This window comes from Cervus canadensis, chromosome 32 (genome assembly GCF_019320065.1).
Source record: "Cervus canadensis isolate Bull #8, Minnesota chromosome 32, ASM1932006v1, whole genome shotgun sequence".
NCBI classification, from domain to species: domain Eukaryota; kingdom Metazoa; phylum Chordata; class Mammalia; order Artiodactyla; family Cervidae; genus Cervus; species Cervus canadensis.
In genome coordinates this window covers 23,091,765-23,112,635 of record NC_057417.1, presented here as the reverse complement: position 1 = coordinate 23,112,635, position 20,871 = coordinate 23,091,765, and the positions used below count along the sequence as shown (strand labels likewise).

The 20,871-nt window shown below is 42.5% G+C and overlaps 1 protein-coding gene across 1 annotated transcript in view; it reads left to right on the top strand.

Moving 5' to 3' along the window:
- The window catches only part of GALNT17 (polypeptide N-acetylgalactosaminyltransferase 17), a 413,864-nt gene that overhangs the window by 160,622 nt on the left and 232,371 nt on the right, over nucleotides 1–20,871 (top strand). Inside the window, exon 2 of the mRNA XM_043456316.1 lies at nucleotides 4,176–4,359. Coding sequence (XP_043312251.1) covers nucleotides 4,176–4,359 — 184 coding nt within the window. The remainder of the gene's footprint in view (nucleotides 1–4,175; nucleotides 4,360–20,871) is intronic.

Here is a 20,871-nt window from a genome sequence, read left to right as displayed (position 1 = left end):
GTCTTCTCAAGGTACCTCCTGGTGGTTAAGCCCAACCCAAAGCCAGAAGTCTAAGGGAACCCTTGATACTGTCTATATAGGTGTTATCTCCTGGGGCGTGAAGCAGAGGAAAAGGGTGGAGAGAAACACGAAGAATATTCAGTAAAGGTGCTAGGGGATGGCAGACCTCAGTTTGTTCTTTTTTCTTCCTCACCTTCAACTTCTTGCCAATACTGTCCCTTGGCTTTGCAGTCTTCGGCTACAGTAACTCAGGAAGCAGCGCCTGAGGGACAAGAAGGCAATGCCAAGTCCTCTCCAATATGGTCCCAAGCAGCCACCCCATTCTCTTCCCTCATTCCCCTCTTTCTTCTTTTTGTCAGTTGCGGCTTCCATGCCTACAAGTTCACATCCATCTGCTGTGGCTACAGTTGCTTCTGGCCAAAAAGTACAAGGCACTTTCAGAAAAGAAAGTTCCCTAGGTGCATGGAGTCATCCCAACTTGCCTTGGTGGCATCTCTTCCCAGCTAAGTAAAGACCAACCTGAGTCTTGTTGATGAACTTGAACTTGTATTTGTTGTTGCCAACTGTTTCCGGGGCCTGCTAAATAAGCACATTAAAATGCCAGTGAACATTTTTGCCGCTTTGTTGAACCTTTCTGGCAGATTCAATTGGGGGGAAAATGGGAGCACATGGACCACAAAATATATAATTCGTAGTTGTCACATTGCACTCTGAAGAATGATCTTTTTTGAGACTGCTACGTGGGTGCCTTTCATGATGGAAGAAATAATGCCTCAGAAAGGGAAAAAGAAAATCTCGCTGGGAGGTTTCATTCCTAAGTGTCGGTGGTAGGATTAGCCTGTATTCCTAGTCTTAATTCCTTAAGTAATAAGGAATTTTGTAATAAATTCCCTCCCTGGCTTCTCTGCCTGCATTGGAAAGGCTGCCTATGGGAGGGTGCTGGGCAAACACAGCTGAGATACATTGTAGCTTAGAGGTGGCATTTAATGACTGGCGAATGGAAGATATCTATTTAGACTGGACAAAAGAAATGCTGGATAGCCAAGGAGAGAAAAAGGAGTTCACAGATGAAATAAGTAAAAGCATCCAATGCTTTCCATGAAAGCTATTGAGTTATGTTGGAGGTCAATCCTGTCCCACTTGGGCAGCCTCCCTCCTTGATCCTGGGGTTCCATGCTGGCCAGAAATCCACAGAGGACTGTGGTTGAGGCTTTCAAGAAAAGGCTGCACATATTGGGGAGGGAAAGGGAAACCCAGGATGAGTGAGTGAAAGTGCACAAAACAAGAAGAAAAACCCACAGAGTATAGTCTCTTTTTCATCTTTTAAAATTATGTCATATTCCATACATCATATATAGGGCTTCCCAGGTGAATTTAGTGGCAAAGAACCTGTCTGCCAGGGCTGCAGACAGAAGTGGATTTGATCCCTGGGTTGGGACGATCCCATGGAGGAGGGCATGGCAGCCCACTCCAGTATTGTTGCCTGGAGAATTCCATGGACAGAGGAGCCTGGTGGGGTACAGTCCACGGGGTCGCAAAGAGTCGGACATGACTAAGCGGCTAACACAGCAAGGCTCGTGTAAGGGTTCTGACCACATTTAAGGTAGGCTCGGCTGAGCTATGATGTTCGGTAGGTTAGATGTTTTAAATGCATTTTCAACTTAACGATGTCTTCAATTTATGGTGGATTTATCGGGATGTAACTCTTTTGTAAGCTGAGGAACGTCTGTACTTCATTCATTTTTATTGCTAAATATTATCACATTGTCTGAATATACCACATTTTGTTTTATTCATTTGTCAGGTGACAGACACTTAGCTAGTGTGAATAATGCTTCTCTGAACATTTGTGTACAAGTTCTTGTGTTTTCTTTCCATTTTTCTTGGGTATATACCTAAAAATGGAATTGCTGGGTCATATGGTACAACTATACTTAGCATTTTGAAGAACTTCCAAACTGTTTTACAAAGTAAGTGCACCATTTTACATTCCCACTAGCAATGTCCTTTCATGAGTGATTTAAAAATCCAACACAGGTGTCTGTCCTTGACATTTGAAGAGTTTTTGTAGATTTTGGAGCACAGCAAAGGTGATGTTATTGGAATGGTTGGTGTACAATGATGTGGAATGAGAGGTTAAAGACCAGGAAGCAGAAAGTGTTGGAGTAATCCAGTTCTCAGTTGTTGGTTCCTCTGTTTGGATGGTGACAGGCAGAAAAGATGTCAGGGTTCCTGAAGAACACAGTGGACAGTGGAAAAGATTCTTAGAAAAATGATGTTCACTTGAGATCAACCCCGAGGTGCCTGCTTAAGCTTTGCCTTTTGATTTTGTATTACAGAAAATAAATTTCTAGTTTCAGAGGAGTGAGAAAGAGACTACAAGTCTCTCCATTTTGGGGTAGAGAACCATCATGTGACCAGAGCAGACTTACTGGTCTTTAACTTGCTTGGGAATGCTTTCCTGGGAGATTAGCGTCCTCCTCGGCTCCGTGGGCTGCCCATCATGAAAGCTGAGGCTGCTGTTGACACCCCTGGTCCATGGTCCTCCTACCAGTGACAGCAAGTGGGTCTTTTGTGGACAAAGTGTGTGTGTGTGTGCGCGCGCGCTTGCGCGCGTGCATGTGAGCATACCTGAGGGTGGACAGAGTAGCCTGAACATTTGAAACAGTGAAAGAGAATAAGAGCCCTTCACAACAAAAGTTTTCAAGCCAAGAAATAAAACCTCCCGTAAACTGTAGGATTTAAAAATTACCCATCAAGCTGTTTATCGTATAAATGGAACAATAGGTATAAAGCTGCCACCATCCCCGGAACCCGCAATTGCTCAGTGAAGCTTGTTACAGAGGCCTCCTACTCTACTTGGCTCGGTTATCACCCTTATGGGCTTTTCTTCTCTGTGATTTATTCTCAAACACTTTTGTATTTCCTTTTGCCATTTAGATGAGATTTGAATAAAACCATTAGGTATAGAACAGTGTCAGACGGTTACACACTTTAAACTCATGATAAAATCAATCTGTATATTATTCTCTGTTCAAATGAAGCAAAAACATCTGCTGTCTGGCGGTTCCTTATTACTGGCTGTTCTTATTCTGCATTGTTACCGGGCATCTTCTGGAAGATCTCGCCTTGTGGTAATTGCTCATGAAGACAGGAAATTGGGCAGGGATGACAGGCCCTGTTCTGCCCGTTTTTGGTCCACATGTGCCCTGCTTTTGGCAGACAGTCTCTCCCTTTCATAGACACCATCCTGATACCCGATCCACCCTAGTTCCCAAAAAGAGGGAGAGGTTCTTCCTGAGTGTGACCAGCCTTACCCCCACACCTCATAATTGTTTTGTTGTTGTTATTCAGTTGCTCAGTCATGTCAGACTCTTTGCGACCCCATGAACTATAACACACCGGGCTTTCCTCTCCTTCACTGTCTCCTGGAGTTAGCTCACATTCACGTCCACTGAGTCAGTGATGCCATCCAACCTTCTCATCCTCTGTCGTCCCCTTCTCCTCCTGCCTTCAGTCTTTCCCAGCATCAGGGTCTTTTCCAGTGAGTGAGCTCTTCACATTAGGTGGCCAAAGTATTGGAGCTTCAGCATCAGTCCTTCCAATGAGTATTCAGGCTTGATTTCCTTTAGGATTGACTGGTTTGATCTCCTTGCTCTCCAAGAGTCTTCTCCACCAACACATTTGGGAAGTATTGATGCTTTGGAGCTTAGCCTTCTTTATGGTCCAGCTCTCACATCTGTACGTGACTACTGGAAAAACCATAGCTTTGACTATACGGACCTTTGTCATTGCTTTGACTTTCCTCTTCATCTAATTTTTAATTGTTTTTTCTAGTCTTTATTCAATTTTTACAGTATTGGTTCCATTTTTTGGTATTCTTTTTTTTTTTTTTGCCCCAAGGCACATGGGATCTTAGATCCATGACCAGGGATCAAACCCTTGCCCCCTGCAATGGAAGGGGAAGTCTTGACCCGTGGCCACCAGGGAAGTCCCCTTCCTCTCAGTTTAAATGTGCCTGGGGCATATTCCCAATATTGATAAGTTGAGAGCATAATCTTTTCTGCGACGGGTAATGTTAAAATTTCCACTGAAGCTGTGTCTTAGCCTGAGTAACATATCCTGGTATGGTGGTTTTCAACTAATTCTTTTTTTCCCCCTCTCTCTTTTTCTAGGTTTATCCAAATCCCTTGGGCTCATTGAAGGTTATGGTGGACGGGGCAAAGGAGGCCTTCCTGCCACCCTCTCCCCTGCTGAAGAAGAGAAAGCCAAGGGACCCCATGAGAAGTATGGCTACAATTCCTACCTCAGTGAAAAAATTTCACTGGATCGTTCCATTCCAGATTATCGTCCCACCAAGTAAGTTCTGATTCGGTCGCTCAGAGGAGTTGGCTTTGTAGTGTAAACACGTGTCTATGACATTATCTCCTGCTGTTTTGTAACTAGTGGAGAAGCTTTTATCTCATGAGTCTCCTCCGTAATCAATAAATGAGGCTTCCCAGGTGGCTCAGTGGTAATGAATCTGCCTGCCAGCTCAGGAGATATAGGTACCTCCCTGGGTTGGGAAGATCCCTTGGAGAAAGAAATGGCAACCCTGTCCAGTATCTTACCTGGAAATCCTATGGACAGAGGAGCCTGGCGGGCTAAAGTCCATGGAGTCACAAAGAGTCAGCCACGACTAAGCACATATACACGCAAACAAAATCAGTAACTAGTGCTATTGATTATGAAAATAAAGTAAGTAAATTTTTTAAATTTTAATACAAGTAGTACAGAAACATAATCCAAAGAATTTTTAAGTAAAAATAAAAAAAATCTACCATGACCTCATGACCTAGAGGCAGTGACTGGTAAAATCTTAGCATCTTGTCCTTGAATCTATTTTTCTATGCAAATTATGAATCTATATTTCTTTTATCCTTTTTTCATGCAACATTATTTCACAAGCATTTTCTGGTGTTATTAGTTATGATCATTGTTTCTATTGTTGTACATTTAGGTTTTTTCTAATTTTCTTTATTATAAATAACACTGATGACTATTTCCCCTCTCAAATCTTTATGTATGTTGATTTGATACTTATTTTCATTTTTAAAATTTTTATTTTATTTATTTGTTTTTGGCTGCACTGGGTCTCCATTACTGCTCTTGGACTTTCTCTGGTTGCAGCCAGCCGGGCCTACTATTCATTGCAGTACCCAGACTTCTCATTCTGGTGGCTTCTCTTGTTATGGAGCAAGGGCTCTAGGCACATGGACTTCAGCAGTTGTGACTCACGTTGCTCTGCAACACGTGGGATTTTCCCGGATCAGGGATGGAACCTGTGTTACCTGCATGGCAGACGGACTCTTATCCACTGTGCCATCAGGGAAGTCCAGACATTTGCTTTCTTAATCCACACTTCTAATGGTATAATCCTTAGATCACATTGTGGCAATACTTCTGGAGGCTCTAGATACACGGAGATACACAGAGAGATGTTTTCCTCCAGAAACTTTATGGCAGTTTCTGCTACTATTAGAATTTTACCTGATCCTTCCGAAACTAGTGTTTCAATAATGCTTTTCCTAGCTGGTAGGTAAGAAAGTACATCCTATGATTGTTTCAACATGTAATTTTTGTGTGAGATTCTTACCTTTGAAACAGTTTGTTTGCATCTTGGTTGGTTTATGAGAGGTCTTGGTTCTGTTCCCTCAGATTTTTCTCCTTGGGAAAGAGAGAAGAGAGATTGGTGGGAAAATCAAGATGCTGGGGGAAATAATCCTATTTTCTAGTCAGTAGTTCTCCTTGGCTTCTTAAACAGATGCTTCATCTTCTGTTAGATTTGTGGTATCTCTCTTTTTTCATTTAGAGTGTGCCCTTGCTTAGACTAGATTATTTCTTTTTCAAATGGATTTTGTACAAATCAGTTAAGTATCCTGGTTACTGAGAAAAATAGATTCAAGATAAAGAAAATTATCTTAAATGGATTTAAAATTGCAGCATTAGCTGAGAAACCTGTTAAATCTCTCTCTCTGCCTAATAAACATATCTTCATTTCGAATCACTAGGAAAACATGCATCACCCCTGTTGCAAGCTATTTTGCGTTCCTGGACTTTTGCTTTGAAAAACATCTGGCTGTTTTTATTTCCTGGTGCTCCCTGATTAGCCTTTCTTATTTGGACGTTGGCAAATAAACACAGCCGTATTTTTGTACTCCTTTGAGAATGAAGATGCTTCTAACATGGAGCTTAGTGGAAATGGGTCAGTTGAGCAGTTATCAGTGAGCACCTGTTATGTGTCAGATGGTTTTCCCCACACTGGAGGCAGAGCTTTGGATAAGACGGTCCTTGCCTGCTTACTATCTTGTCTAGGGAGGGAGACAGATGTACAAGTAGATCAGTCCAGCACACTGTGATCTATGTAGGTATGTCAGGCCAGAGACATACACAGTATGTTCAGGGAAGACCTAGAAGACCTTAATCTTGAAGGTCTGTGAAGGACTGGAAAATTAAAGAGAGGAGACAAATAAAGACAAGAAAGTAGGGGAACATCAAGAGCAGTGTTGGGGGTGCAGATAAAAACCTGGCTCACCCAGGGAGGAATGTAGAGCTCTGTAGTGTTCTTTAGTGTAGCATGGTGGCTTGAATAGACCACTTAGATCTGGTCCCTCCAGAAAGTTTACTAACATGATAGTAAAAGACTAGAGTGAATGGCAGCCTATAAGGGACAAAAACAGGTTAGGCTCTCATGGCAGGGAAGAAACACCCACAAAGATTTGGAAGATGGAAAGAGGATGAATGAATGGTAACTGACCGCGCAAACTGAATGAGGCTGAGACCCATCCTTCTAGTATGATGGGAAGTAGTGGGGAGGGCAGAAGAGTGTAGCCTGGTCACACCTCAGAAACCAGAGACTCGGGAACTGGAGGTTCTGGGTCCTTCTGATGACTGAAGGGAGATTTGAATAGAAGGATTACAGCTATGTCCCCAGATCCTTTCCTCAGCTTTACACAGCCAGAGACTGCCCTTTGCTATCTGGTGGAGTATGGGAGGTTTATTCTCTGGAGAAGATGGACTCTGGGCTTTAGTTCATAAGATGACAGAGGATGCAGGTCAAGAAGCTACAGTTAGAACCGGACATGGAACGACAGACTGGTTCCAAATTGGGAAGGGAATATGTCAAGGCTGTATATTGTCACCTTGTTTATTTAACTTATATGCAGAGTACATCATTTGAAATGCTGGGCTGGATGAAGCACAAGCTAGAATCAAGATTGCCGGGAGAAATATCAATAATCTCAAATACGCAGATGATACCACCCTTATGGCAGAAAGCAAAGAGGAACAAAAGAGCCTCTTGTTGAAAGTGAAAGAGGAGAGTGACAGAGTTGCCTTAAAACTCAACATTCAAAAAACTAACGATCATGGCATCCAGTCCCATCACTTCATGGCAAATAGATGGGGAAACAATAGAAACAGTGAGAGACTTAATTTTGGGGGGGCTCCAAAATCACTGCAGACGGTGACTGCAGCCTTGAAATTAAAAGACACTTGCTCCTTGGAAGAAAAGCTATGACCAACTTAGACAGCATATTAAAAAACAGAGACATTACTTTGCCAACAAAGGTCCATCTAGTCAAAGCTATTGTTTTTCCAGTAGTCATGTGTGGATGTGAGAGTTGGACTATAAAGAAAACTGAGTGCTGAAGGGTTGATGCTTTTGAACTGTGGTGTTGGAGAAGACTCTTGAGAGTCCCTTGGACTGCAAGGAGATCCAACTAGTCCATCCTAAAGGAAATCAGTCCTGACTCATTGGAAGGACTGATGCTGAAGCTGAAACTCCAGTACTTTGGCTATCTGATGCGAAGAGCTGACTCATTGGAAAAGACCCTAATGCTGGGAAAGAGTGAGGGCAGGAGAAGGGGACAACAGAGGATGAGGTAGTTGGATGGCATCACCAACTCAAGGACATGAGTTTGAGCAAGTTCTGGGAGTTCGTGATGGACAGGGAGGCCTGGTGTGCTGCAGGCCATGGGGTCGCAAAGAGTCAGACAGGACTGAGCGACTGAACTGAACTGATGACAGAAGATAGGGCTGTATACTACGTGAGGACACCCTTGGCTTCATTACCTGTGCAGGTGTTCACACTCCTATAGTCAAGAGTTGGAAGAAGCCACTCTGAGAAGTCATCCAACCTAAGAAAAAGGCCTGTAGATCCAATAGTTCCCTTCCATCCCTGAAATATCTGGGTTCCGCTCATTAAACATACCTAGACCTGTCTTACTCTAAAATCAGAAAGGAGAACCAGGATCTGTAGACATTTCAGGAGAATATTATATAAGACCCTGATGACAACAACTGCGATTTGGAGGAGAGAGACTAATAACAAACTTTAAAACTATAATTAATGTCTTAGTTCATGAAATGTTTTATTTTATTCACAAAACAAAGATCAAGTGCTATGTTCAAGTAATAATCAGAGAAAAATAGAGATCTTGGAAGTTAAAAGTAAGATAGAAATAAATAGTTCAACGAAAGGTTAGGTAAATAAATTATTGCGGTGATATAAATTATTGTGGTGATCCCATCACAAATTATACAAATATCGAATCAATACACCTGAAACTAATACAATGTCAGCCATGACTTACTTGTGTTATAACTGGAGTTTGTACCTTTTGACTCTCTTCATCCGTCACTGCCCACGTCCCATCTCACCTCTGGCAACTATGATCTGTTCTTTTGTTTTTAAAGAGCCTGCATACAAGTGAGATCTTACAGCATTTCTGTGTCTGACCCGCTGCATAATGCCCTTAAAGTCTATTCATATCATTGCTATTGAGATTTCATTCTTTTTATGGCTGAATAATATGTATATTTATGTATCACATCTTCTTTATCCGTTCATCCATCGATGGACACTTTGTTTCCATATTGTGGCTTTTGTAAATAGTACTGCAGTGAATGTAGGGAGGGCAAATACATTTTTTGAATTAGTGGGTTTTTTTTAATGTGTAAACACCCAGAAATGGAATTGCTAGATCATATGGTAGTTCTATTTTTAATATTTTGAGGAAATTCCACACTGCTTTCTATAGTGGCTATACCTATTTACATATCTAGCAAAAGTGCACAAGGGTTCCCTTTTCTCCACATCCTCACCAACACTTGTTATTTCTAGTTCTTTTTTTGTTGTTATTAATTGCCACTCTGTAATACCAGGTGTGATATCTCATTGTAGTATAAGAAAATTAAATCTTCATGGTCAGAAACAGAAAATCAATTGAAAATGTCTAAAATTTAAACATCTGGAAATAGTAGCATAACAATTGCTATTTAGAAACATTGAAATTACAGAAATGGGATGAGACTGTATACATCTTGTTTTTTTTTGTTTTTGTTTTATAGGCAGTAAATTTTATTTTTTTCTCTTAAAATTAGCCTTTCTTTTTTTTTCTTTTATTTTTATTAGTTGGAGGCTAATTACCATCTTGTTTTAATAAAGTAAAAGTTTAGGGACTTGCGTGGCGGTCCAGTGGTTAAGACTGCCTCCCAATGCAGGGGTCGTGGTTCCTATCCCTGGTAGGGGAGCTAGCATCCCACATGCCTCATGGACAAAAAAACCCAAAACATAAAAAGAAACAATATTGTGACAAATTCATTAAAGACTTTAAAAATTCTCCACATCAAAAAAAAATCTTAAATTTTTTTAATAAATAAAAATTTAATGAAGTAATAAATATAAATCTATACCAAAATATTAAGGGCAGGATTAGGAATGGTGAAAGTATGATAAAAGAAAGAGGAGAACTGCATTGAAGAACATGACCACCTCTGCCTTTTTAGAATCTGGGGAGGTATATGGAGGATGAATTTGAAGGTGAAATTAAAGAGGAACTTGAGAGCTTGCCCACATGCCATACATGGTGACCAGAGGTAGCATTATAAATTCTGGGCTCCACAGCCAAGGACACCGAATTAACCTTGGTTAATTGCAAATTAATCCTTGCCATCAAATGGTGGCAAATGCCTTGCCTGTAGAAGCTGCTCCTCTGATATTTGAGCCCAGGGCATATGAGGGAAGACGGCTATCTGGAGCCAGAGTAATTCTCTTCCTCCCCCTGCAGCCTGGAGAAATTGTGCCCCCACAGGCAAGACCTTTGTTGTGACACGCCCCAAAAGTTCTCTGAGGTTTAGAGAATTTAAATGAGCTCATTTCATTGCATTTTTATACAGAACCTCAAGTTGCTTTAATTCTTATTGTTTTATTATTCTACTACTCTCGACAGAATTCTCTCATAAATATGAATGAACCGGGGGGTAATCGTGGGATTAACCATTTGTGTGTCATATTTCATGTAAATGGATTCCAAAATGTGTTTTAATTCCATGATTTTTTTCTTCCCCTGGACAGATATTTTAAATTTGTATGAACCCCCAACTGCCAATCTTTCCATTTTCATTTCTTCACTGCTTTAAAGGAGAGAAAGATCTCATCTCTCGGAATACGGATAAATATTCTGCTTTGTTTTGTGTTCCTTTTCCATGACTGTTACATTTTGCTCCTCCATCCATCTAGAGTTTATTTTCGATTATGGTATGAGGTATGTATCTTTTGTTTCAAATGTCTGTCCTTTATTTTTTCAAAGCAGCTTTTTCAAAATGATTTTGGAAATAACTCTTTCTCTTATTTGGAGCTGTTCAGTGGAATACATTTTGTACTTTTTTATACACAAGTGGGCTTATTTTCTAGGCTCTGTGCTATTTCTTTGGTCTTTTTGTTGTTGTTGTTGTTCATTTTCTTTTGTTTGTTTTTTTAAAAAAATCATTGAAAATGATTTTTGACCAAAGTCCCCAGTCTGCCGGTGTTGAAGGCATCGTGAAGAAGGAGGCACACCTTGGCCCCCTGGAAAGTCAAAGTGGGTGGGCGGTCAGGTGGTGTCTTGCAGTCCTTTGGGTTGTTTTCAGAGGACCTGAGACCCTAAGGAAAGGTAAGGAAATGCACGTTTCTGGGAGAGTCAGAGTGCAGTGAAGAGGTGACCTTGATCTTAATGGTGGGCAGGGGTTCTCCCTCTCTGGAGAAGACAGAACATTGGAGAGAGCAAGCAGCACATGCAGGAGAACTGGGGAAGTTCTTGATCTGGGGCCTGGGGAAGCAGCACAGAAACTTTGGGCTGAGTGATAGAATCTCCAGAGTGAATCATGGAAGAGGTTGGAGAGGAAGGAGGAAGCAGATTGTGGAGCATGTTATGTGCCAACCCCGCCTTGGGTAGGGACTTTCATCCTTGTCATTGGATGCCAATGAAGGACTTGGGGCAAGATGGTATTATTGTGATGTGTATGCTCAGTCATGTACAACTCTTTGCAACCCCATAGACTGTAGTCCACCAGGCTCCTCTGTTCATAGGATTTTCCAGGCAAGAATACTGGAGTGGGTTGCCATTTCCTTCTCCAGGGGATCTTCTTGACCCAGGGATTGAAGCAGCATCTCCTGTGTCTCCTGCGTTGAAGGCAGATTCTTTACCACTTGATCCATTGGGAAAGGCCATTGTTGTGAGTTTTTTTCTTTAAAAATAATGTTTAACTGTGGCAAGAATGTGAGAAAGGTTAGAGGAGTTGGAAGCTGGGAGCAGGATGGCTAAATAAAATCTCTTCTTTTCCCACTCAACACCTGGTGAGTGCCAACTCTTTGCTAGGCAATGCCTGACGGAAGAGAAAGACTTGGATAATATGGTGAGTGTTTTATAAGGGTCCCATTCCTTTCACAGAAGTGATCTTTCTGTAACAAACAGGGGACTAAGATGGGTTAGAGTGGAAGTTTCAGAAAAACTCTAAGAATCAGCAAGATGAGTCAGTTAATTGGATAGAGGGAAAGAGGGTGCAATCAGAAGTTTCTAGCTTGGGAGACAGTGGAAGTGATTTCATTAAGCGAGAGAGAGAGTCCTGCAGAGAGGTTCATGTTTTGCAGGGAGTCAGTAGAGGGGACAGCAATGCTGCTTGTCCAGGGGTCCCCATAGCTATGGCTTTCTTGAGGGAACCATGAGATGAGTATGTCCAGCTTGGCTTTATTCATTATTTGACTATGTGTGTGCAAGCAAGGAGATGATGTTTGCAGACACCAGAAGCCAGGCAAGGCTTTATTAACCCCCACTCCATTCCCTTGCCAGTGTATCTCATTCTATATCATACCATGACATATTAATTATCCACTTGCCCACTTATCTCGTAATATGGGGGAGGGGCCAACCAGCAGCACACAAACCTGTCTGAGCTTATTAAAGCCACAGCTGAGATCCCTGCCTACATTTTATGGCTTGCTTCCTTCTCCCAGACCATGTAGGTAATTTACAGGCAGTTTCTACTGCTGTTATCTTCAATTTCTCCTTTGGCCTCCTGCTTATAAATCCCCAATGTCGAGTTTCTTTGGAATTCATTTTGCTGCACTCACAAAGTCTCCTCTTTCCTTCATTGTCACCATTCGAAGCTGTTATAGGCCACCAGTGTCTGTTTTGGACATAGCATGAGATATCTGTGGGCTATCTTCAAGTCATGTCTGTCGGACAACTGTGTGTTTGGGTCTGAGGATCAGGAAGGGTGCTCTGGCCCAACCACGGAGATTTTGAATCATCCAAGTCCAGTGGGTATTTTAGGCTGAGTTTGTGTGTGTATGCGAGTTATGGTGTGATCATTTAGTGGAATGCATCTACTCATTGTTCAAGACCCAACTCAAGTTGTCCATTTCCTGTGAAAAGGACACATTTGATAATTACAGCTGTGACTGGGCTTTTTTTCCCTGAATTATTCCTCTGAGGATACATATCCTACATCTCATACGCTGGCCTTCAGATAGACTGAGAGCACCTTTAAAAGCTCAAGAATCTTATGTTAAAACTTTCTCTTTCATAAATGCGGGCACAGAGGGTAGTCGTCCAATAAATCCTTGTTGGTTGAAATAATAAGTAGTTGCCTGCTTAGGAGTGTCTTTGAATCACTAACCACAATAATTATTCCCTTTTATTGACCGCCTTTTATGTTTTTGTCACTGGGCTGCATGTTTTATTGATCTCGTTTGAATTTAACCACTCGCCGAAGTAGCTGTGACCATGTCTGTTTTATAAATGAGGGAAGGGACACTGGAGCAGTGAACCAGCCTGCCTGAGGTCACACAGCCTGACCGTGCTGGAGCCTGGATCTGAACCCTGCTGAGCGGGTGTCCTCAGGATCTGTGCACATCCCCCCACACAGAGTTGCCTCTGCTTACCGATCTGTATCTGTGTGATGGAACTTTCTACTCCATGCTGGTATCACTGGAAGGAAAAAAATTCTGAGTCTTAGAGATGGGACTGTTCCTTCAGGGAAGTGCATGTGTGTGCATACATGCACACCTATGTGTTTGTGTGCTTGTGTATGTGTGTGTGCATGCATGTGTTTAGTTGTGTGTGTTCACCTCCTACATTTTCTTTGCTTGTTTCCCATTTACCACTTCCAACTCTACCAAAATTCCACTACCAAAGGGGCTGTATCTTGAATTTGATTAACTATTGCCCGTTAAGACATCCTGGTGCTGTGCTGTACTTAGCTTGACGGTTTGTGACCCCATGGACTGGGGCCCACCAGGCTCCTCTGTCCATGGAGATTCTCCAGGCAAGAATACTGGAGTGGGTAACCTATCCCTTCTCCTGGGGATCTCCCCAACCCAGGAATTAAACCGGGGCCTACTGCTTTGCAGGAAAATTCTTTACCAGTTGAGCTACCAGGGAAGCCCAAAACCTCCTGGTATATACTGTAATATAGTTGAAATCCTCTTTAAGGGATATGGTATTTTGAGGGGGATAAAATTCAGGAAAAATAACTATTGTAATGTTATTAGGTTCAGAAAGTGTCTCACCAGAGAGTTAATTTCACCTACAGGCATAACCAGGACAAACTTCTTTGGCTAGATCTGGTTCTTACCTAGTTTGGGAGGTGGGAGAGTGATGAGAAATCTGAATGGGATGGGGAGGGGGTGGGCTTCCAGTACTCAAGGGTAGTAATTCCTGAAATATTTGTTAGTGAATGTTTGTCCCATTTTCATGAGTTCCCCAGGTCTGAAGAGTGTGTCTGAGTCACTTAAAAACATTTAATGAGAGTTTTTCATGGAGGTCAAGAGCTCAGCTTTGGAAACATGACTGAGTCTAATCCCTGCTTTGTGTTTTAAAGGCTCTGTGACCTTGGGCAAGTTATTTAACCTTTCTGTGCCTCAGTTTCCTCATACGTGAAATGCTGATATTGACTTCATAAAATTGTTGTGAAGAGTAAATCGATCATTACATATGACCTGCAGAGACTAATATACCAGGCATTACTTTGGGACCTTCTCATGAATTAATGATAGCTGATCAATAAGTGTTAGTTGTGATTATTTTTCAAAAGCTCCTTTACCTTACATATCCCTTATCCTTAAAATACCATGAAGATTTAATGACAGAATCTTTAGGAAAGTGGGGCTTCCCTTGTGGCTCAGCTGGTAGAGAATCCTTCTTCAATCCAGGAGACCTGGGTTCGATCCCTGGGTTGGGAAGGTCCCCTGGAGAAGGGAAACCTAGAGAATTCCATGGACTACAGTCCATGGAGTGGCAAAGAGTCAGACATGACTGGGTGACTTTCTCTTTCACTTTCACTTTCTTTCAGAAAGTATCTACCCAAATGAAATGTGGCTACATCTGTGTCCCTTGCTCCAATATGGAAAACATGAGCCTACAGTAATGGCCATTCCCTTGTCCCCACGTCAGCACGGAATTCCAGGGCACCTGGCCTGAGACAGGCGCCAGGCTGTGGTGAGCAGCTGGGAAGGAATGTTTGCTTCCTAAGGCTCTTCCAGGGCCGATCAGGAGGCTTAGCTTTGAGATTCACCATGGCTCCCATATTGAGGAAGGCCAATTAAGTTAACCTTAAAAATGCATTCCAGTATACATTGCTGCTGCTACTGCTGCTGCTAAGTCACTTCAGTCGTGTCCGACTCTGTGCGACCCCATAGACGGCAGCCCACCAGGCTCCCCCGTCCCTGGGATTCTCCAGTCAAGAACACTGGAGTGGGTTGCCATTTCCTTCTCCAATGCATGAAAGTGAAAAGTGAAAGTGAAGTCGTTCAGTCGTGTCCGACTCTTCGAGACCCCATGGACTGCAGCCTACCAGGCTCCTCCATCCATGGGATTTTCCAGGCAAGAGTACTGGAGTGGGCTGCCATTGCCTTCTCCGCCAGTATACATTAGGGGCTGACATATACTGTTGATTCCCCTTATACAAAGCACTTAGAATAGTCAAATTCATAGTCAGAAAGTACAGGGGTAGATGTCAGGGGCCATAAGTGAGGGGGTGACGGGGAGGGGGGTGGCTTGTTGCTGTTGTTCAGTCGCTAAGTTGTGCCCAGCTCTTTGTGACCCCATGGGCTGCAGCCCTCCAGCCTTCCCCGTCCTCCACTATCTCCCGGAGTTTGCTCAAACTCACGTCCGTTGAGTCGATGATGCCATCCAACCATCTCATCCCCTGTTGCCCCCTTCTCCTCCTGCCCTCAGTCTTTCTCAGCATCAGGGTCTTTTCCAATGAGTCGGCTCTTTTCATCAGATGGACAGAGTGTCAGTTTAGGAAGGGGAAGAATTCAGGAGATGGATGATGGTGAGAGTTAACACAACGTCAATGAACTTGGTGCCACTGATCATCTGTACAGTTAAATATGGTCAAAGTCATATGTTTCATATTATGTGCCTTTTACTACAATCAAAAAAAATTTTTTTTAAAAAAAGGAAGGCTAGTGGAGTGAAGGGCAGTTGCCTCCTGTCTCCATTCAGCCGTCATCCATAGTGATCAGACCCAAAAGCACAGTATAGTGTCTGTTGTTACTTTTTCACAAGTTGAAATGGTTATTTTTTTCCCAGATATGAAAATCATCTATTCGATGAAAAGGACTGAATACTAAAAAAAACAAACAAACCCACACGTGTTAAAGTGTTTTACAAAGGGAGGTCTTTGGAACTTGTTAAAAATGTAGGTTGCTGGGCCCTATGGACTTCCTGGGCCGAAGTCCTGGCTGCTTTCTATGAATTAACTCCCTCTGTTGAGACCCTCTGAGATGGTAAGGAGAGTTTTGAAAGAGCAGGCATTGTTCAGCTGTGGCCTTTGCTGAGGAAAGCCTGTATGCTCGGTGAAGTTTTGATGTTTTGAGGCTTCTGTGGAGCTGCTCCGATGTGGAGTTTGACTGGGCCTCAGAAGCCGACTGTAGATGAAGGGAGACGGGTGGGGGTAGGGAGTGCAGCTGGGAGTGGGCTCCCCCTTCCAGGTCTTACTGGGGTCTGCGTGGTGCAGGGACCACCCTTTGCTGCCACCACATGCTCCTGTCTCAGTGCTGGAAACTGTTATAGTCAAGGGGCAGATGACTCCATTTTCAGCACTTCTTGCCCATTACACAAAGATGGGAATCTTAGAATAACGATGATGATTCAGACAAGCGTCTGGACTGTTCTTGGGGTAAACATGTCAGAAATTTCAAGAAGGAGATGTAGAAGGTTGTAGGGGGCCTGCATTCCTCCTTGGTTCCCCGACTCCCTCAATGGGAAAGCCTGACCCAGATGCTCAGCCGTCAAGGGGCAGTGACATCACCTGGGTGTGTTTAACTTTGGGAACCCAGACTCCACCCCAGAGTGTATGCATGGATTCAGAACCCCTGGATGCAGAGGACTATTGTAATTAAATCAGAATCCTTGGGAGTGGGGGCTCAAGCATCAGTATTAATTTCTATTTTCATGCTTTTAATTTTTTTTTTTTTTTGGCTACACTAAGTCTTTGTTGTGGCATGCAGGCTTCTCTACTTGCTGCGCTTGGGGCTTAATTGCCCTGAGGCTTGTGGGATCTTAGTTCCCCAACCAGAGCCCCCTGCATTCCAAGGCGAATTCTTAACCACTGGGCTGCCAGGGAAGCACCTCCCTTAATTTCTTGTTCATAGGCTCTCCAGGTAACTTCTGAGTACTTTATGTGGGGATTGACACAGGAGAATTGTAGGAGAACAGCTCACCTCGTGTCATTCTGAGAAATTCCCATAATACCTGTTACTGGGGACTCTAGATTTGAAACCTACAGCCTGTTTGTTTCTAGGGGGTTTTCCTGTCTGCTTAGTCCCATATTCTTGCACTGTGTTCACATTCTTCCACTGTGTCCTATATTCTTGCAGTGTACGCTGAGATAAAATGACCTCAGGCAGTGGACACACACACACACACAGGCACACACACACGCACGCACACACACACGCACGCCCTGTAAGAAAGCCTAGTCTCAGGCAGCAGACACACACAATGTCTCAAAACATGGAGAACCACATTCTTTGCACTGGAATCACCAAGGCTGCTGCTGGCATGTTTAGAGCGTCATCTTGGCCCAGCTATAGAGCTGGTAGACTGGGAAATCTGCATTGTTTCACAGGATCCCTGAATGATTCTTATTTTTAAATTTGGAGGATCCTAGGGCTCTGTCATTTTCTGAGATTCTGTAGAGGCAGGTGGAAGAAGAAATGAGGGTCGGAACAGGGTAAAGATTCCCATGCTTGAGAAGTTCCTGTTCTTTGTTGATTTATCTTGTGCCCTGTCCCTCTAGATGGCTTCTTCCTTTCCATCCCATATCCTTGAGTGCATCTGTTTATTCAGTGAATGAAAATGAATAGAAACCGACCTCATTTTGAATGACTTTCCTTTTAGAATCTCATTATACCCCATAAAATGGTTGAAACTCTCTGGGGGTGTTTCAGATGCAGAGATTTAGAGTAGAAAGATAAATATGAAGCTGAGATACTATCAGCATTATGAGGGGTGTCATTAATATGATGAGGATCAAGGACTTAGCTAATTTCCAGGAAAGTATTCTCATGTCTCCTGAAGATAGTGCCAGCCCGGCTGCCCCCAAGTTTATGAATTGGCAAAGTTAATTTAATTTTTTATTGGGAATCTGAAAAGATTCTCTTCTAAACGCATTAAAGTGAGGCTGCAGAAGAGTCCCCTTTATTTCTCTGTTCTAGAGAGCTTTTTGGACAAGTTTCAATTTCTTTCATGGGGATCTTGCAAACAGTAGGTAGAAACCAACGTGAACCTTGTCCAGTCTACGTAAATGGATCTGCTCTGTGGTCTGTTTACAACCAAGAGGGTTATTGAATTCTCTGTTCTCTTTCCCCACATGTAGATGTGACTATGGGAAATGGAATTCTCATAAATGAACTTATAGCCTTGAATCAAACCAATGTTGAGATTTACATAGTGGTGATTCTTGCTTCTACAGCCCTCTGAGTACTTTACATGAGGATTGACACAGAATTGTAGAAGAACAGCTCACCTTGTGTCATTCTGAGAAATTCTCATGACGCCTGTTACTGGGGACTCTAGACTTGAAACCTACAACCCTAGGGGGGTTTTCCTGTCTGCTTAGTCCTGCTGTGCCCCATACTCTTGCAGTGTAATCTGAGATAAAATGACCTCGAGCAGCAGATACACACACACACACACACACACACACACACACGCCCTGGAAGAAAGCCTGCTCTAGCCTATATAAGCCAGTTTTAGCCAGCCCACCTAATTCCACCCTGATGTGTCTAGTGGATAGTTATGTGAACTACCTTTCTGGAAACATTTGTTTCTCAGTCATGAATATAATCAATAAGGCAAACATCTCTGCCATCACAACACCTTTTTATGTGTGAAGTTGGTTGTTTTTGCTCTGTGAGTGGAGTAAACATCCCCCAAAGTGGCAGCAGGAGAATACCACAATCCTTTGTAACAAGGTGAGATTTACAGCGCCCTAAGAGCTGGAGGGATGAAAAAGACTTCTGGTGGAACAGGCAAAATGGGCTAAATTCAGGCATTAATGGGTGTGTTCTATGTGCACTGGAAAGGGAGATAGGCTCATCAGTATCACAGATGGAACGTCCTCAGAGTTAATTTAGAAGAAATTCTGATCAGCCAACAGAACTTTGAGGATGGATGCAGTGAAAAGGAGACTGTGGCATATGGAGAGAACATATTTGTTCTTGCAAAATCAGTAGAAAATGTTTAATGTCATCATAACCTCATTTGCATAAAAATAGTCATCGGCAGCAAACCAAATGAAAGCAAAGGAAGGCGTGATGGAACCAGTGCTGTTTGTGTTTCATTTCATTATGAATAATATAAATAATTCAATTGAATAAATAAATACAAAATTGCTTCGAGTAGATGTACTGCAAATTATTATCCTTGGAATATTCCTTTCATTGGTGTATGTTGTGATGATGAAGTCATGTGATCTGCCTCCATGGGCAGCATCTCCTATATACTTGACCCCTGATAATAATATTGAACTCTCCATGACTCTCCAGTGTTTTGTGGATATGAATGGATTTTTTAGGAGCACAGTCCTATTTCATACCATAACCTTGAAGAAGTTAAATCAGCCGTGGCTTATCGTCATGGTGAATCTAATCCCACTTTGCACGTGGATCTGCTTGAGCAATTTCTGGTAACGGGTGGTTTGATGAGTCTGGGACTGTGCTAGGCTAGATACGTAATTCTTACTAAATATTTGGAACCCTAGTGGCAAAGTTGGAGCTGTTGTTTTTGTCTTACAAAGTCTTATCCATAGAATTCTTGTGTAAGTATACTTTGTGACATGGAGAAAATGAATGGGATTTGTTAGTTGATTGATTGAACCAGCATTTTGAAGGGCCATGTAGATAGCCTTGGGAGTTATAACAGTATGACACAGTCCCTGATATGTTTGAATTTATCATCCCCTCTGTAAATATTCATTGAATAGCTCCAGTCTACTAGCATCTATGTTGGATGCTAAAATGGCAATGCAAACCAGAACAAACACAGGTCAAAAAAGCAAACACAGGTCATAATAGGTTGTGATAATTGCATTAAAGTAAATAAGCAAGATGCTTATATTTGGAATAGGTGGAAATGAGGGTATACTTTAAAGAAGTTCTACTGAGAAAGTAGAGGAGCTGAGGATGGAGCCAGCAATGCCAACATCTGGCAGAAAAACTCTCCCGACAGAAAGAGCGGTCCTTAGAAAGGCCCTGAGTTTGGAGTGGGTTTGGCTTTATTTAGAAAGTGATAGGAGATACTGGCAAATGATTTGAGGAGGATGGAGAAGTATGAAACCAGATGGTGAAGGGCCGTGGGCAATGATAAAAAATTTGGGATTTATTCCATCTTGGGTTGAAACTCTGTCTGGAATCTTAGGAGGTGACCTTATTGTGGAACTAGGGTCTTTGCAAATGAAATTAGTTAAAATGAGGTCATACTAGACGAGGGTGTGCCCTAAATCCAGGATGACTGCTGTCCTCATAAGGAGAGGAGAGACACAAAGATGCAGATAGACCTAGAGGGAAGAAGACTGTGGGAAGAGGCAGGCAGAGATTAGAGTAATGCATCTAGAAGCCAGGGAACACCAAGGATTGTCAGCAATATCCAGAAGCTCTGAAAAGCTCTGAAAAGGCAAGGATGGATTCTTCCCTAGAGCCTTCAGAGCCTGGCCCTGTCAAACACCATGATTTCAGACTTCTGGCCTCCAAAACTGTGAAAGAATAAATTTCTCCTGCTTAAAGTCATCAAGTTTGTGATACTTTGTGATGACAGCCCTAGGAAACTCATGATAATAGTAATGGAAGCCACTGCAGATTTGACACAGGGAGGTGTCGTGATCTGGTTGATATGCGTCTTTTTAAAAAATTTGTTTGATGTGGACCTTTTTTAAAGTCTTTATTGAATTTGTTGCAATATTATTTCTGTTTTATGTTTTGATTGTTTGACTGCAAGGCATGTCGGATCTTAGCTCCCTGACCAGGGATTGAACTTGCACCCCCTGCATTGGAAGGCAAAGTCT